The sequence below is a fragment of the Artemia franciscana genome, chromosome 7 (genome assembly GCF_032884065.1).
Source record: "Artemia franciscana chromosome 7, ASM3288406v1, whole genome shotgun sequence".
NCBI lineage: Eukaryota > Metazoa > Arthropoda > Branchiopoda > Anostraca > Artemiidae > Artemia > Artemia franciscana.
In genome coordinates, this window is record NC_088869.1 from 22,278,395 (window position 1) to 22,296,146 (window position 17,752).

At 34.4% G+C, this 17,752-nt stretch overlaps 1 protein-coding gene across 1 annotated transcript in view; it reads right to left on the reverse strand.

The window, feature by feature from the left end:
* Positions 1–17,752, reverse strand: part of LOC136028994 (actin-related protein 10-like) — a gene marked incomplete at its 5' end in the record, with an annotated part of 123,372 nt that overhangs the window by 71,443 nt on the left and 34,177 nt on the right. Inside the window, 2 exon segments of the mRNA XM_065706993.1 lie at positions 324–556; positions 15,232–15,347. Coding sequence (XP_065563065.1) covers positions 324–556; positions 15,232–15,347 — 349 coding nt within the window.

The window sequence follows — 17,752 nt, forward strand, 5'->3', positions numbered from 1 at the left end:
GAATCAGTATAAAAAAGCGTTAGACAAGAAACGATGAATATGAACGAAAAGAATATAATTGAGAAAGTTAATTGATCTCGTTCCAAAGTGAGAAGGAATGTAAGCGGTACCTCTTTTTAATAGATTATCATAAAAAGGGTTGTTATCCAAAAAATATCTAATATTTCTGTTTAAAGTGAAGTCTTGGGTATAAATTGGAAAAAAAAGAAAGAAGAACCTTCTCAACACAGAATTATCAAAGATTACCCTCTGCTTGTAGGGGGGGGGGGCTACATTACCGTTCTTCAAGATAAAGTCTATATATTTGTTTCAAAATTTCAAACCTGAGCTACTGCATCCAAAACCATTGTTGCAAGATTTACCATATCCCCATCTATTTCATAAAAAGCCTCGCATGCTGCTTCTCTTACACTGCCATCTATAATTAGTATCTGACTCCCTCCGAGAGGGTATTCAACACCTGGAGGAGGCTTGGGTGGTTCCGTTGTTGCTAAATCTTTCAAATTATCAGCTATTCTTCGAGCCCGGTCAATTGGTGATACGAAACACAGTCTAACTAAAATAAAAATTCAATCTATCAACAAAATACCATAATAATTGCTTGCCTTTTTTCATAGACCAGCAGGATATTTTCAAACAGCTACGTCACAATATTTTCAGTGTAAAAGGCTCAAAAGTTAAACGAGAGAAAAACACAGAGCTTACTTGTAACAGACGTTGCGACTAAAAACTTGTCGCTCCTTATGTTTGCTTAAAGCACCAAGGACATCAACATAACATTTTTTGCTCCTGGACCCACCGTAGGTGAATTCATACCTGAACACTTAAATTTTTTCAGATTTTTGTGCAAATTAGTCTACTATTGTCTACATGGGCGTAATTTTCTACAGGGCAGGGGAAGGGCAACTTTCCCTTCTTGACTTCGGTTTACAACAAAAGACCATGTTCCAGTCATGCTTGACAACCTTTTTGTTATCCTAATCTAAAAAAAAAGTATCATTGGAAATTTAACAAAAAATTGGCGCTTGATATCTGTTCCTAGGTCATTAACATATCTGGCTTTTTTTTACATTATACAGAATAACTGATATTGTTTAATTATTGTAATAAAATCGTAGTTTTTAAGATTTTAGAATTCTATTCACAAATTATTCGCAAATCAAAAGCTTCAATATAAAATATAGATAGAAAGAAAAAAAAATTGACGATCACGATTTATCTGTAACATTTTCCTGCATAGACAATAGTTTAGCCATACACCCACGCAGAGGCCTTCCCCACCTAGCTTTTAGTTTTATAAACAGAAAGAGAAAGATCGAAAACTTGATTCGTGATAATGATAATCATCATCTAAACATTTGCCTGCTTAGATGACAGCCTAACCGTGCAAACACGTGAAACCCCCCCCCAAAAAAACCTAATATTTTTCCTTTTTTATAATTTCTCATAGCAGTTGTCGTTTTTTGTTAGACTACCCTACCCCCGGAAATTAAATTCTGCATATGAAGTAGTGACAGCCACAGTTTTATGGTAAGAGGTTCAACTAAAATAATTATTTGAATTTAAATATATGTCAAATTCAGAGTTTCACGGTTTCAACTGATCGATAATTCTGACTATGTCCCGTTCTGATTTCAGAAAAAGGAACAATCAGAAAAAGATGTACGACGAGAAATCTCCTTTCTTACAATCTTCTCATTTGGTATTCCATCTTTCTTGCAAAACTCTTCTCTAAGCAATTGCCTAGAGCTTTCTATTGCCAATTTTAAAATTACATCTCTGGTTTTCTATTTATTGGGTAAGATTTCATTGCTTGAAAACCCTTTAATAACAAGTATATGTTCTTCACCCTTTCCATGCGACAATAGAGTAAATTTCTATTGTCATGGCTTTGTAAGTTTAACCTTTCTCGGTGGAAAAGCACAATTGAAAGAATACAAACGCAAATCCATGGGCAAATTTTATTTTCTAGCTTCTTTCTTTTAGAGGGAATTAAATTTAAAAAAAAATCTTTTTTCCAACTGGAAGCAAGGAGCAACATTAAAACTTAAAACAAACGAAAATTATTACGTATATAAAGGGGGTTGCCCTGTCCTAAATACCTCGCTCTTTACGCTAGAGTTTGTTTTTTTCTTCCAATTATCTCACAATTTTGACCTGGCAACTTTAGGAAAAAATAGACATGGGAGGGGGCTAGCTGTACTCCAGCCACTTAAAAAGAACACTAGTTTTTATTGCCGATCAAATGAGCACTTTCCCGATCTTCTAGGATCACTGGTTCGACACGATCACCCCGAAAAAAAAACCCATAAAAATAAACACGCACAGGTGACCTTGCTTCTGGGAAAAAATGCAAAATTTCATATTCTTGCATATGTGAGCATGAAACCCCTACAGTATGGTTTTCTAATATGCTGTATCTGATGGTGCGATTTTCGTTAAGACCACTCGATGTTTTGGAGCTATTTCTACCCTTTTTTCAGAAATAGAACAAATTTTCCCAGGCTCGTAACTTTCGATGGTAATGTTAAAATTGTTGAATTTTATATATTTTAAATCAGCATCAAACTTCGATTCTTGTGGTGTATCCATTTTTATCAAGACTCGGTTTCTTAGAGTTTTGGTTGCTATTGAGTTGCATAGCTCCTTACTTGCAGCTCGTCCACAAAGTGTTTGATACAAGATGTTGGATAAATGAGGTACAAAATTAAAGTTTTTACTATAAATAATAACTTTGATATCACGTCAAATTATCTATAATTCAATAGTACATAACAGTCGGTTACGTGCATAAACTATACAGAAGACCCATTTATAGCAGACCCATTTATTTTTATGTAAAATACAAGAAAGGGGTAAAACCAATAACCAAGCTCCACTAGGCTCAGTCAATCGTGCGTGATCGATAAGACTCTTAGTTACAAGGTCATAGATCGAAGCCTCACGCAAGACGTCTCCTATAGTCAAAAGAGATATTATTGGGAATATATTCTTTTTGAGGTAATACATGCATTTATCGAATTAAAAAAAATCGACATTTGACTAAACATGCGTGCAGAGGGATACAGAATTCAATTAAACGCAGGGCTGAGGAGTTATCTTTCCTATTCGTAAATGATTGATACCAAAGTTAAAATTTTTAGTCTCCTCCATATTGTCTCATGTCTAGGGGGAATTGAGCTGACACTTTGACAGTTGATAAACAATATCTATTGAGGAAAGGACAAGTTGACTTCAAGTTCTGTGTTAGAGGGAGGGGGGATTTATCTCGATCCTGGTAAAAGAGTATGCGTGATGTTTTTTTTTTATTCTGTTCTTATGAATGTCGCTTAGGTGCTATTAATTAATAGCGTCGACATGGAGTTTTCACACAAAACTGGTACCATCAAGTAAAACAAATCACTTATCCCAATAGTGAAACTTCTTTCCATCAAGTTTGGTTGTGAAATGTTGCCATTTTTAAGTAAGCTCTTGTTTAATTTTTCAAAACATTGAAAACCAAATATATTAATATAATTTATTCGTCCGTTAGGACAAAACCGCTTAGGTACTATTAATTAATAGCGTCAACACAAGTTTTGTTATGAAATGTTGCCATTTTTAAGTAAGCTCTTGTTTAATTTTGCAAAATGTTGAAAACCAAATATATTAATATAATTTAATCATCCGTTAAGACAAAACCTATTATTTTTGTAACAACAGATTTAAAGGAGAACATGAAAAATGAGTTTTTTAAACTGTAGAATCAAACTAATGGTAACAAATATTTTATATAGAGAAAAAGTAAGTATGTTTTCACCCTCCCCCCCCCCTTCAAACCCTTAAAAGGCTTTTGTCATTTGTGGGTTATTGAAAACTAAATATTAATCTTCCAAATATTTGAAAGACGTAGAATTGAAAAGAAAAAAACATTAACGAAAATTTACTGCAAAATAGACTATAAACTATATTGATTCTTATCCATATACTGATATAAAAAAACATAATTCCTGGGGTAATAAGCATTTATTTTTTAATGGAAAAAAGTTTTAAAAATAGTGTTCTACAAAAAATAAGAACTTCATAACAGTTTTTGCTTCCCCCCCAAAAAACGCAAATGACACCCTAGCCATTTTGGGGATTTAAAGGCCGTCAACACCGCACTTGCTAGTGTTAATTTATGCACATTAAGTTTAGAGTCATTGTTTATTGTCATCTCCATCTTTTTATTATTTTCTGACTAACATGCAGTTAATGAAGCTGATGTAACTCGTAAAAAGGGTTGGGTTGTCACTAAGTAAAGTTTTTCCAATTAACTTTAATTTCTTGGATTGGGACTTAACCAATCTAGGAGGGCTTAGCCTCCCTATTTCACTCCTCTACACACCGGGAAATAATATATTATTTTCCAAGTTTAATAGTAATAATAAAATTGTGTTTTACCAAGAAGGTAAAAAAAAAGAGGATCACGTTGCTTTCCAACAATGATATATAGCTTCCTTCATAATAGAAGGAGCTTGGCAAAATGCTAGTTCCCGGATCTTCAGGGCAATCAAAAGAAAGAAAGATAAGAGGTCTATTCAATGGGGAAACCTATATGGATTCTGTTTTCCCTTTACGAGAATATATACTTCAGCACTTGAGAGTCCTTTCCAATATGGATTTTTGGTCCGACTCTTATGCACTTTAAGACGATTATATAGCAAGAGAAAAGAACGGAATGGAAAGTAAATAATTTTACAGAACATTGAGATCAAAATTTGACCAAAAGAAAGCTAGTCAGAATAAAAGGTATTTCAGATCACATAATAACGGGTTAGCAAAGAACCATTTATCCCATCAAGTCTTTTACTGGGATAATATTGTTATTGTTCGCAATAGTGTTGTTCTTCGGAAGAACGACACTAAATTACGAACAGCTGCTTTGGTGGAAATCTTTAAGTAGCCCCAGCATCATTGGCATCCATGCTCATATACCATAAACAAGAGGTCAGTACGTAACGACAAATTGTATTCTCAGGTCGAAGTATTCTGTGGCCAAGAAGCTCAAGACAAAATCCATTTTCCATAATAAAAAAAAAAGTTCATTTGACCGACCACATTGCATTCTATCAACTTTCTTGACTCAAAAAAATTTCATCTGGCTCCTTTAATCTCATCTAAAAACTATCTGGCTCCTTTAATCTGTCAGAGCCCGTTTTTAATGAATGTAATGCGAAAAAAACACCATCATATTGGTATACTGTGACTCACACCTCATTGCAACCTCATTAGTTGCTTGGACTTAAGGAATTCCCACGCCGGTCGGCCTATAAGGCGACAACAATGCTTCTCCACAATGACCTCTCCAGCGTCTTCGGCCAAAGATCATCAAGCGATGTTCTTAAGATCACTGTGTCTTTTTCTAGGCATCGTCCAAGTGCTAACCTCATGCCCTATCTTATTTATACCACTTATGTACTTATTTATTAATCCTTCTTTTTTCATTGAACACCGTATTTTTTAATTAGAAAAAATCCAACTTCCTGTTTTTTAGAGAAAACAACAACAACAATTAGACTTACATTAACATATATTGAATACAAGAAAAAACGCTTTGGATTTGTCGCCAGTAAATGGATTTAAGTATATCAATAGCAATCCCAAAATAATTCACTCAAAATTACATTAATCTCAGCACTAACAGTGTTCCATTACCTCTCGAAAATGAGGGATGAAATTCTAATCCAAGCATAAAAGTCTTAATTTTCTGAGTCTCAAGCACTAATATAGAGAGAGTAATCTAATAGTTTCCCTAGCAAGACAATGTAGACTAAGATAATTTAGGATTATTCAAAGGACCCCTCCATTTTCACATAAATTAAAGGTTTCGTCATGTTTTGATCATCGACAGAGTAAACTCAAAAGGTACTTTAAGTTACACTCCTAGTTTTATAAAGGCTTTGTCTTCATCATTACACGTTAGGAGTAAAAATGTTTGGATTTCTTAAGCAATCAAATACTTTGGAAAAAACAAAAGTAACAATAAATAAAGTACAAATTAAAATATCAGGAAGAATATTACAGATATATTGAAATCAATTGGCTAAAAAAAGATCAGCGTTGATAAGTATTAACCCATATAGATTTGTAACTACAAATATCTCAATTACATTTAAAATATAAAAAAAAAAAAAAAATAACTAATACAGACAGCACTGGGCTCAACGACACAATTGCTTTCTTCTTCATCTTTTCTAAATCTTGATCAGGACCTCAATCATACACTATCGCACAAGATATCATGGTGTTTACATACAGATAGAGGTGCTTGAGGTGGGTTTACTCTCAAATAGCCTCGGTAATTATTGGGCCATGCTAGTCTAATTATTTAAAGACGGTAGTGGACCTGCTCAGCTGGGTTTGCAGTTTGGCAGCGGCAAGAGACGAACGCTCAACGTTTTTTTTTTCTGGTATGAAGATCTTCGAATGGAGTTGAAAAGTTCCAAGAAATATGAAAAATTTCCAGTTATTTCCAAAAAAATTCAAAGCCTTTTCATCTTAACTACTTAATAATGAGAAGTAAAACAAAACTGTTCGAAGATAAACGTTTCAGGGATTATCTGTACGTGTCATGTTGAGTACGTGAAACATGGGATTATTCTTCGAGACCTAAGATAGAAGAATGTCCTGCCGTACCTCTTCTAGGTTTTTAGAATATGATTTTGAAAAATTCAATCTGGACATCCCAATTTCCACTTTTCTTTTATTTTGTAGGAAATTGTATATTATAAAGCTTGTAATGCCTATAAAGCCTGACCTAAAAAGTACACTGAAACAAGTCCAGCTTCGACATTATTAATAGGTAAGGGAAGGGTTTCCAAAGTCCTATCCTTCCCACATCTGCAAGAAGGTGTTGTCAGATCTCAATCAAACCAGAATTATAATAAAAGCTAGAGTCCTGATTGATCCAAACATAATTGATAGAAAAAAAACCCACAGAGCCTTAGATCCATCTTTTGGGAGTTATAATTCGACCTATGTATATAGACTCTATGAGGGATGAAAATTGGAAGTGGCTTCTAAATATTTTTATCAGGGCATCTAACACAAGAGGTTGTCAGATCGAAAAAGCAAATTTGATAGAGTAAGTGTAAGAGTAATATGCTGTTTGCTATATTTTGGGATCTATAACCGATTTGACCTTTGCTAAAGGAGGGTCTGTATTTTTTTCTTAGAACACATAACAAAAGAAGTTATTTCATCTCAATTAATCTGTATAAGGAGTAAGAGAAAATGTCGCAGTTCTGTTTTTCGAGAGTTTTTACATGCTCCAATATCTTTACGAGGAGGGGAGAGGTCACGTCAATAAATCAATGTAAAAAAAAAAACATACACCAGAAAAGGTGGTCAGGCCTCAAACAAACTCTGTGGGAAGTAAGAGCTAATGCCCTAATTATACCTTTTGGTGATCATTACCTTATGTAGTATTAGGACGGAAGGAGGGGGACTAAACTTTTGTCATTGGGACTTCCAGTAGAAGGGGCTACCGGATATCACCACACTTGACAGGAAGTATGAATAAAAACCTAGTTGTATTTTTGTGTTGATCCAATTCAACCTAATTTGAAGGTAAAGGGTCTCTAAATTATTGCAATCCGAACCTCTAAAAAAGTGGTTATCACATCTCAACTACACTTGGTCTGAAGTAGGAATAGAGAAGTGGATGAGATCCCCGGATTCTTGTTATTACTACGTCAACCAGGACAGGTCAATTTGTGAATTTGGTAGGATGAAAGAGCAAGGGCCCTAGCTCTCCTTGTTAGGGATTAACATCTGATCTAAAATATGCATAAGGATACTTACCAGTTTTCGAATCTTAACAAAAATTTATGACAAGAAAGAGATAATGTCCTTGATATGCCTTCTGCGAATCAGGACCAAAAACAAGCTCCATGGAGGTGAGTATTTGACCCAAACCCTGCAGGGGTAAGGCAAAGAAGGGTTCCTAACTAATAGTTATGACCAGTTCTACTAAAAGCAGACATTGGATCCAGTTAAGCTTGAAGGTAAGTAAGGGCTAGTGTTCCAGTTGTGCTTGTTTGCGTCTGGAAGTAATCCAAACAATGCGGAATATAGGGGAGCCCTAGATTCCTGTTATGTGGCCACATACCAAGAGAGATTCTACTGCACAACCAAACTTGATGGAATTTTATATCAGGATAAATATTCTAGTTGGTCCTTTAAGGGTCCACACCAAAACCAAACTTTGGAGGCAAGGGGAGGTAAACTGAAATATTTTCATCAGGGCATTCACCAGAAGAGGTTGCCTTATGTTGATGAAGCTTGGCGTAAAGTAACAGTTAATATCCTAGTAATGCCTGTTGGGTTAAGACCCGATCCAAACTGTATGAGGGGCAGGTGAAAGGAAATTCCAAAATGCTTTTCAACATCGGCCAATAGAAAATTTTTAGTGCCTTATGAGATTGATGGACATTTTACTTATGTTGGTCGGTACCAATGACAGATGTGTCGGAATCGTTTTAATTCTTCTCAGGGTCTTGGCACCAAAGGGTAGTTTAGACCATTCTAAAAGAAATTAAGATTCATGAACACAATCATTTCAAGAGAAAGAAAAAGGTAGCTTATAGGTTGATACGCCTTGCACCGCAACAAGGTGGCACTTCAGAAGGAAACTGTGGCCTCTCACAGAGTTGAGCCTGCTAAACTAACTTTCTTACAAAATGAATTGAAGGAAAAATAGATAGACTCTGACATGTGAAAAACCACTCCAGAGATAGATTGAAACCTTTGGTTGCGGCAATTAGGCAGCAACACCCAAAATATTAGGCAGCAGCGCATCGTCAAAATGTCAAATACATTCCGCGACAGATATTCGCACTGAGCTCTGGTTACTTCTTGTCAAAAGGAGTGGTCGCAAGACACAATATAGAGGTAGATGTGACTAAAGTATATAGGTAAACAGAATTTAGAGCAACCTCACTGCAAGAAGGAAGATCTTGACAATAACCACAAACATGTTCATGTGAATGCTTTCAAGAATTCACCGTGTGCGCAGCATAGTATAGAAAATCTATTATTTATAAGCTTTAAGTGCAAGTCTGCGACTATTTCCTAGGCCTTCTTTGATCGACAGACACGTTAAAAAAGAACTAAAGCACTTATACATAGTTGTTTGGAGGATCATAAAATGAAAAACTGGGATAAAAAATGACTAAGAAGATTTTAGTTAATAAGGAACGAAAGTTGGAAGTTGGTCATGACAAGATGACGCCCTAGTGCTATTAAACGGAATATACGCACTATTTTAAGTTTGATAACTTTGATTTTCCCAAGATTCATTATTAAAATTCGCCAATGACACGCATAAGCTTCATCCAAGATCAAATAAATCAATTATCTAAAAATAAGCATTTTTTTAACGTCCCAAAACCAAGTTCACACACTAACAAGACAATAAAACTTTACGAAAAGCAAAGAAAACACATTCCAGAGCTCAAACGGAGGTATGCTTAAACTTCCAAGGAAGAAAAAGATTTTCATTTCTTTTTTATTTGATGTTAGCAAATTTACCTCATTCTTTTGACACTTCCATTCCATTTCATCGTCAATTCGTCATATCGTCAGGTGGAAAATTTTCAGCTCGTTTTGTAGCTTAGAACAGCCCAGAATAATATTTAAGATAATTTTTTGTTCAAGTCATTATAGAAGCGAACGGCGACATCTATTTTGCTACTAAAAATTAGCTCTGGAAAATGAGCAATTCTGCAAAGTAAACAAAAAAAAAGGAATGAAACTGAAGAACACTCCAAAGAGACAGTGGTAAACCAATCCCATTTCTCTTGGATAATGAAGTCTATCTATATACGATTATATAACAATCAACTTTAGAATTTTTTTTTCTATTTTACCAAGACCAATATCGTTAGTGCATCCAGGGACATGAAGAATCAAGACAAATGTTAGATAAACAAACATGACTGCCAGAAGAAGATTTCTCACGAGGATGAATTAATGTTTGCCAGACCGGAAGGTCGATGAACTCTTAAAAGAGGAAGTTCCATTACTAACAATTATTAATTCTTGAGCCTGCAATAGACAGTAGGAAAATGCGTAGAAAAACCAAGAAAATACAAGTTAAAACTTTTCATGATTACATTTTGAGTGGAACATGGTGGATTGCCTGGATTTACATTAAACCAAATGAATTTTAAAAAGGTAAGTAGTCGGAAGACTATTCGATACATTGAATACACGAATTATAGAAATTAAATAAAGACCATCACTGGTTTTAACCCAGAGAAAAGAATTCCAGTACTATACTTTAATAGAAAAATTCATACCATTTGAAACAAGAAAATAAAGGGCTTGAGCATGCACAACAGAGTCAAAAGCTTTTGACAAATCAACATTACATATATATAGGCCATAACCACTTTTCGAAGTCTGGACTAGAATAGACGACAGAACCATGTGTACCTGCTGACAATTGAAACATGTTCTGTCCACCTCTTCTTAATACTTTCCTTGTCACTAACTGGGGTCCCGTCCCCATTTTTAGAAGGTACAAGTCCACATTGACTAGTTCCTTTCAAGTTCCTTTCTAATCTTACTATGATCTTCTTGCACCATTCCGGTCCCAGTAATTTTATATGTGGCCTTCTTTTCAAATCTCCTCAATTCATATTTTAATGCCTTCTCTACTTCCTTTTCACTTCTCGTAAAGTAATATAAAATAATATAATATAACATAAAATAATATAATCGTAAAATAAAATAAATAAAATTTTCTACTTTCTAAAATTCATTATTCAGAAAATGCTTCCCCTTGTCTTTTCTAAAACGCTTAAAGTTTGTTCTCTAGTGTTCCCAGCTGCTATTTTAATTTTCCTCCCTAAGACATCTTCTGCTGTTTCGCAAACTATTTTCCAAAACTTATTTCATCCACCTTCCACAATCCTGACAAAATTATGCTTAGATTCAGCAAAAAGGGGCAAGACCCTGACAAAAATGCAGCATCAAATTCACTACGTTGAAGAACCTTATCGCTGAGCTTTCTTATTCTTATTTGTATAAAAACGCAATTTACATTTTTCCTGACGACAGCGGATGCGTGTTTCATTGTTTGTTCTTTTTTTCTTTTGGAGATCCAAATTATGGTCGCAAGATATCGAGATAAGAGGCATTAGAACGAAAATTAAAGGTTCTAGCTCCCTTTTTAAGGAGCAGAAAAGGTGGAATAATAGGAAAGTGATGATTCCTGTCGTATTGTGCCACAAATTGCAAGTACAGTCGATCTAGAATCATTAACAAGTTGTATACAAAGTCTACAAGTTTCAGATTTTGCTACAGCAAAAGTACCGCAAAAATTAAATTTTTCCCTGACTAGACACAATATCAGAAAAAAAAATGAAGATGGCCAATTGGATTAGAAATATCAAAAAGCTATATAGATATCCTCTTGGTTCCAGAGTTCATACTGCTGCATGACACCTCATTCGTCCCTAAGCAAAAGCATAGTCCATACAAAAAGAATGTCTATTATATACAATGTACATGCAATATTACTAGAGATTATGCAGTATTGCAATATCGGACACCATCAATTGGGGGAGGGGTAAAGCTCAGTAGTCTTTTTATGGATTAATGCGTTCTTGGCCCATGATCCTTCGACTTTTCGTAGAAGGTCCTTCCAAAAAGTACTCAGTTTGAATTTAAACTGTCGCAAGTAGTGTACATGTAAGCAGTACAGAAGTAAGACCCCTCAGGCCATTTGAATGCTATGCAATACTGATTCTACCTCCTTATTTGAGCACTAAAGCTAGCCTATACTACATGTAGAACACCTTATTTGAGCATTATATGTTGCTTATAATACCGACAGGACACTTGAGGCTTGTCCTATTTAACTATCAGATTGACAGAAGTTGAAAAACAAGAATTTTCGATAGTTGTTCAGTGACATAAAATAGTTTATATAACTGCTTCTTAATGTAGTAGCAATATCAGTTTTGAAACAGGTTTCAAAATGAACAAAGGATGTTCAAATTGAAGCAAATAAGAATTATATATGCTCTACCTATCTTTCCTTGAAGCATATAAAAATTACAAATATTTCACAAAAGCAAGCACCAATAAAATCAATTTAGACAAGTTATTGGGTTGGACTTTTTTAATCTATTTGCCAATCTGAAGGCCTTAGATATTAAACCGGGGTGGATATTCGTGACAGTTTTTTCTTGGAGTAGTTTCAATAATCAATTATTTTGAATGGACTGCAGTATGAAAAGACTGATGATTGAAAAAAATCGCCTTACCTCCGTATCGCATACATCAACACTACTGTCGCCCCCTCATTTGAAAGATTATATAAAGTCTAAGCATGTAATTTGGTAAGTCTGAAGTAAGGATCACATATACAGAATTTTATTAGGCGGTTGAGGATTTTCCTCGGGATAAGCATTGAGCATGTGGAAAATCGTAGCGCAGTGTCGATTGGTTTTTCTATAATATCTTTATTTTGATAAAATGATCATTAATTGATTATTACTTATTTATTACTATTTTTTATATTATATTTTCTCTTTATTTTGATAAAATGATCATTTGTTTATTATTTCTTTTTTATTACAGTGGCCCAATGATTCTTTTTTTCTTATTAATATCAGATCAAATACTTGCCTGAATAATAGGGGAAATATATATAGGGGAACTACTAACCCCTCAGCCTCTCACTCTTTAAAATAAAGGGTTTTTTCTTTTCTCAGGACTTGAAAAATGAATGCTCTTACACACAGTAATACCATAAAAAGTCTAAAAACCAAAAATTTTACCAAACTGCTTGTAAAATCAAAAGATCATTTATTCCAATTTACATTGAATAGTCAAATTTTTAGTTCAAACTTTTTTAAACGATTAGTATATAAATGCTGCAACAGGAGCAATATTTTCCTAAGGAATCGTCCCTAAAAGATGACCATCGCGATCTGAAAAATCATTTTAAATGTCACGCTGTCCTTAAAAAAAATCTTTGAATAGAAAATCTTTAGATTACACTAAGGGTGATATCAAAAATGAACAGAAATTCAATATATATATATTTTTTTAATAAAATAAAAAGCAACATAAGAACCTAAAGTGATTATACATTATCCTCTTTATATATATACATATATATATATATATATATATATATATATATATATATATATATATATATATATATATATATATATATATATATATATATATATATATATAGGGGAACTACTAACCCCTCAGCCTCTCACTCTTTAAAATAAAGGGTTTTTTTCTTTTTTCAGTACTTGAAAAATTAATGCTCTTACACACGTGTAATACCATAAAAAGTCTAAAAACCAAAAATTTTACCAAACTGCTTGTAACATCAAAAGATCATTTATTCCAATTTACATTGAATAGTCAAATTTTTAGTTCATCAAACTTTTTTTAAACGATTAGTATATAAAACGCTTGTAATTCCCAGTTGACTGTGTACATAGAACTGTAAATGCTTTCAGTAAAGCCCTAGTCAAACTATAGTCTAAAAGTTAGAGGTCGAGGGGGGAGTAGCCCCCCCCCGACTTATTTTATAGGATAGTTTTGGTTCGAATTTGGTTTTTACTTTAGCACGTAAAAATAACAGCTTGGCTACAAAATAAAATCACTAATCGCTCGGAGAACTAAAAGTATCATGTTTTTGTCGTAAGAAATCAAAAATGCAATATCTCAGCCTAGTGACCTTTTTATATGAGTTTCCGAGCAACTTTTAAAGAAAATTGTTTGCATAAATAATACCTTTAAGATCAGGTTACATCAAAAGAGAATATCTCATCACTTCACCAAGTTCTCTGATCAATTCAGTGGGTAAAAAAAACCATAAATTGAATGGCGGAACAGTGAATGGCCAATGAAAAAGGGAAATTAGTTCAAAATTAAAGAAGACTTGATTTGGGTCTATAGCGATTTAACATGAAAAGATAGACATTAGAAAAACTACTAGTGCCACTGACAGTACGGTGTCGAATGAGTTCATTAAAAAAAAGAATTTAAAGAATTAGTCAATTAACATATATAACGAGTAACGTTACGGGTAAAGTTAGTTACGAGTACAGTTAAGACACATTTTAAGTCAAATACTTTCAGTGCAATGTACGTTTAGATTAGAATCACAAACGCTAGATGGTGTCGGGGAATTTTCTTTTCAAAACTAGCGCCAATATCCGCTCTTGTAACTGTCCAATACTTTTAACCCAAGAATATAAAAAACACACGGAATGTGTCATGGGAGGCCCTTTGCTCATTTTTCATTATTCGCAAATGGAAATACAAAAAAAAAACATCTTTCCATAGCAAAAGCTAGCTGAGGATTTGATACAAAAAAGTTTTTAACAATGGTATAACATACTTAACAAACATATTTATGTAAAATAACATAATGTTGTTTAAAAATAACACAAGAAATAACACAACTCACGAAAAAAAGTAATGCTTACGCAGAGGCAACGGCGCAAAGTTTATCAAACAATTTCTCCCCTTACAATGATTGACTGAAAAGATCAATCTTTGATCTTTGAAGGACCACAAAATCTTTGAAGGTTTGAATGGCTTTAAGGATTTCTTCAAAAACAGAATATTACAACAACAAAAGACTTAGCAATTGCCTTTAGACACATAATTATGAAAACACGGTTTACATGTTCACTACACAGAAATTTATTTGAACAGATATTAAAATAAAAGATAACTATTTCTTTGATGTTCTGTAGTTCTGGAAAAGAAATATTGAAAGACTTCAAATGAATTTTTGAAATAATAACAGTTCAGCTTTTTATTAAAAATAGGAAAAACTCATAACAGAGATAGTCAAGCTCCTCCCTAAAGAAAATAACTACTACCTCCTACCTTACCCATCAAATGCTGAAGAATTATAAAAGTTAAATAAACTATTTGTTAACCTAGAGTATCCTAGGGCCAATTATTTTATCCTCAATAAGATATAGTTTTAAAACAAAAGATTTTGTATACTTCCAGAATATTACGGGTGGGTTGAATCTTAGACTAATTAAAATCCAAATATTATTATATTACAAATAGAATTTTTCTGGTTCGACTGGCTAACGCTGTCTTTTAAAGTAGTTACTAGTAGTTATGAATTCCTAAGGAGCCTGTGCTGAAACGCAGAAATTTCCTTTTCGTCAGTTTTTAATACTCTGTTCACACCATTACACCTACCTAGAATATCCTCAAGCGTATTTTGATCCAGGTTCAAGTCAGTGTCACAAACGGATACTATCGTTCCATCTTCTCGTTTTATCTTACATCTGCTGCTAATCAAACGACGTAAATTGCTATAACAAAAGAATATGAAGATAATGAAAATCTTCAGATTTATGCATTTTCTAAAAATTATTTATACACTTCTATAACAAGAAGGGAGGTATAGCCCAACGGCACTCTTATTCGTGCTTAGTCTTAATGAAGGTATTTCGTCTTCAAAGGAAAGGCAATAAAACGAGTTGATACACTACGCCTATTTAGAGTTAACTTCTCTTCAGATCTCTCTTGGACAGAGCATATTAGTAAAATTAGATCATCTTGCTCCAAGAAGCTAGGAGTTATTCTAGGATGCAAAAGTACCCTCCCTTATGAGTTTATTCTGAAACTGTTCATTTCGTGCATCAGACCTATCATGAAATATGTACGTCCTCTCTTCGCTGGTCCACCAGAAAGCCGCATCGCTCCACTCCCACGGATTCAAAATCGAGCAGTTTCTGCTGCAAACGAAGGCAACATGATGGCTAAAATCCTATAGTTGATCCAGGAACAATTCGACTTGGCGTCCATTTCGATTTTCTACAAGTGCATATATATCCCTCCATCACAGGAGCTATCGAACCTCGTTCCTGACAGAGCAAAGCCCTTGCTACCAACACGCCCAAGTACAGCCCGTCTACCTTGAACAGGGTACTCCCCGCCAAGAATATTGGAAAATGAGTTTCGCCCGAATACCGGTCGCCAGATGCAATAGCTTGCCGGTAGAGGTAACCCCGGAAAATTCTTCCCTTGAAACATTCAAGAGAGCCTATAACAAATACCTCAATGTTGGAAAATGAGGTAATTACCAGGACTAGCGGCATATCATTACCTGGGATGGGGCCACGAAGCCCGTAATAACAAAAAAAGAAAAATGGAAATAAGAGATTAATTTATACTCCCCTCCCTCCCTCTGCCATACCCTTTCTATACTTATCTGACGGTTCATGGAGAGTCGGACAATTTGGGCATTAAAATGTACTCTTTTGGGCATCTGCCCCCTCCTACGTAATGACCCACCACCCCTCCTTACTAACAGCTGATGCAAATCATACAACACTGAACACAATACGGTGAAAAATAAAGTGAATCAACTAAGCTAAATGCAAAATAATCCAAATAAGCAAGACTTGCTTCGGAAGACGGAGATACATTGTCTGTATTGTTTCGGCTACCCATTAGACTGACCGTATTTCAAACAGTAAGGTACGAAAAATGTGGTTCTATCCCGCTTTCTGTGGTTATAACGAGAGAAAGGTTGAGATGGCTAGGAGACGTTTTGCAGATGAAAGGGGCAAAAAAAGCAGTAAGCGGTAAAGCAACAAAGAGTGAGGCTTTGAATTGACTGATGTGGGACGTAGGCAGCTGCGTTAGCCTCAGACAACTTGGTACTGCAGTGAATTGCTAGTAGTAGTAATATTAAAGACAACATTTGTTCATCAAGATTTCAAAATATAAGAAAGCAAAAAAAAGGTCTCAGTAATACACGGAATGCTTCCATTCTATAATGGAAATACTTTACGTTTATGATAGAAGAAATGACGAAATGGGTTGTAACAAAGAACGAGTTGAGATACGCCCACCCAACTCTCAGGTTTTATAAAAACAAAATATTTACAGCTTTAAATAGTTCAGAAAGATCTGAAAACGGCAAATAAAATTAAAATAAATAACTAAAATAACCTAATTCCCTTCCGAAGCAATATGATAGAAAAGTGAACGTTAAAACCAAGCTTTGTTTGATTAATTAATTACAAACTAATTCCACTAAAAATGTTGTTCAAAGAAAAGTGAAAACCTATATTAAATCTAAGACGAATCAAAATAAAGTCAAATAATAACTGAAGAGTAAAACGAAATAATCAAGTTAAATTTAAAACAAACAGAAACTACAGCAAACAGATGAACACCGTTCTAATACTAGCTATAAATTTCTGTTTGTCATGATATAAAACAAAAAGATAATAATAATATATGCAGCGCAATGTAAAGAGCGATGTGGGCATAATGTATTATTTTTTTCTTTTGGTTTCAGATCAGGGCACTTCGTATCGAAGGAGTTGCCATAGAAACTTCGAAAAGGGCTCAATCGACTGGAAATTGGAAGGGCTTGTGCCCTTTTTAATAGTCTAAAGTTATAGGAGGGTAACTAACACCCCTTCCACGCCCACCATTTATCCAAACACATCCAATCAAAATTTTGAGATAGCAATTTTGGTCAACATAATTGAAAGATCCGGAAATTGTCTTTGAGGATAACAACCCCCCCCCCCTCCCCACAGGCCTTAGGGCAAGGGTTGTAAGTTATGCCCTGGGAGCATGTAAGGTATATATATAGAAAATGTTATTGTATAAACTTCGGAGAAGGGTCACTGGATTGGTAATCAGACGTTCTAGAGCTCTTTTTAAGATTGAGAGTGATCGAAGGGTGGATACCCCC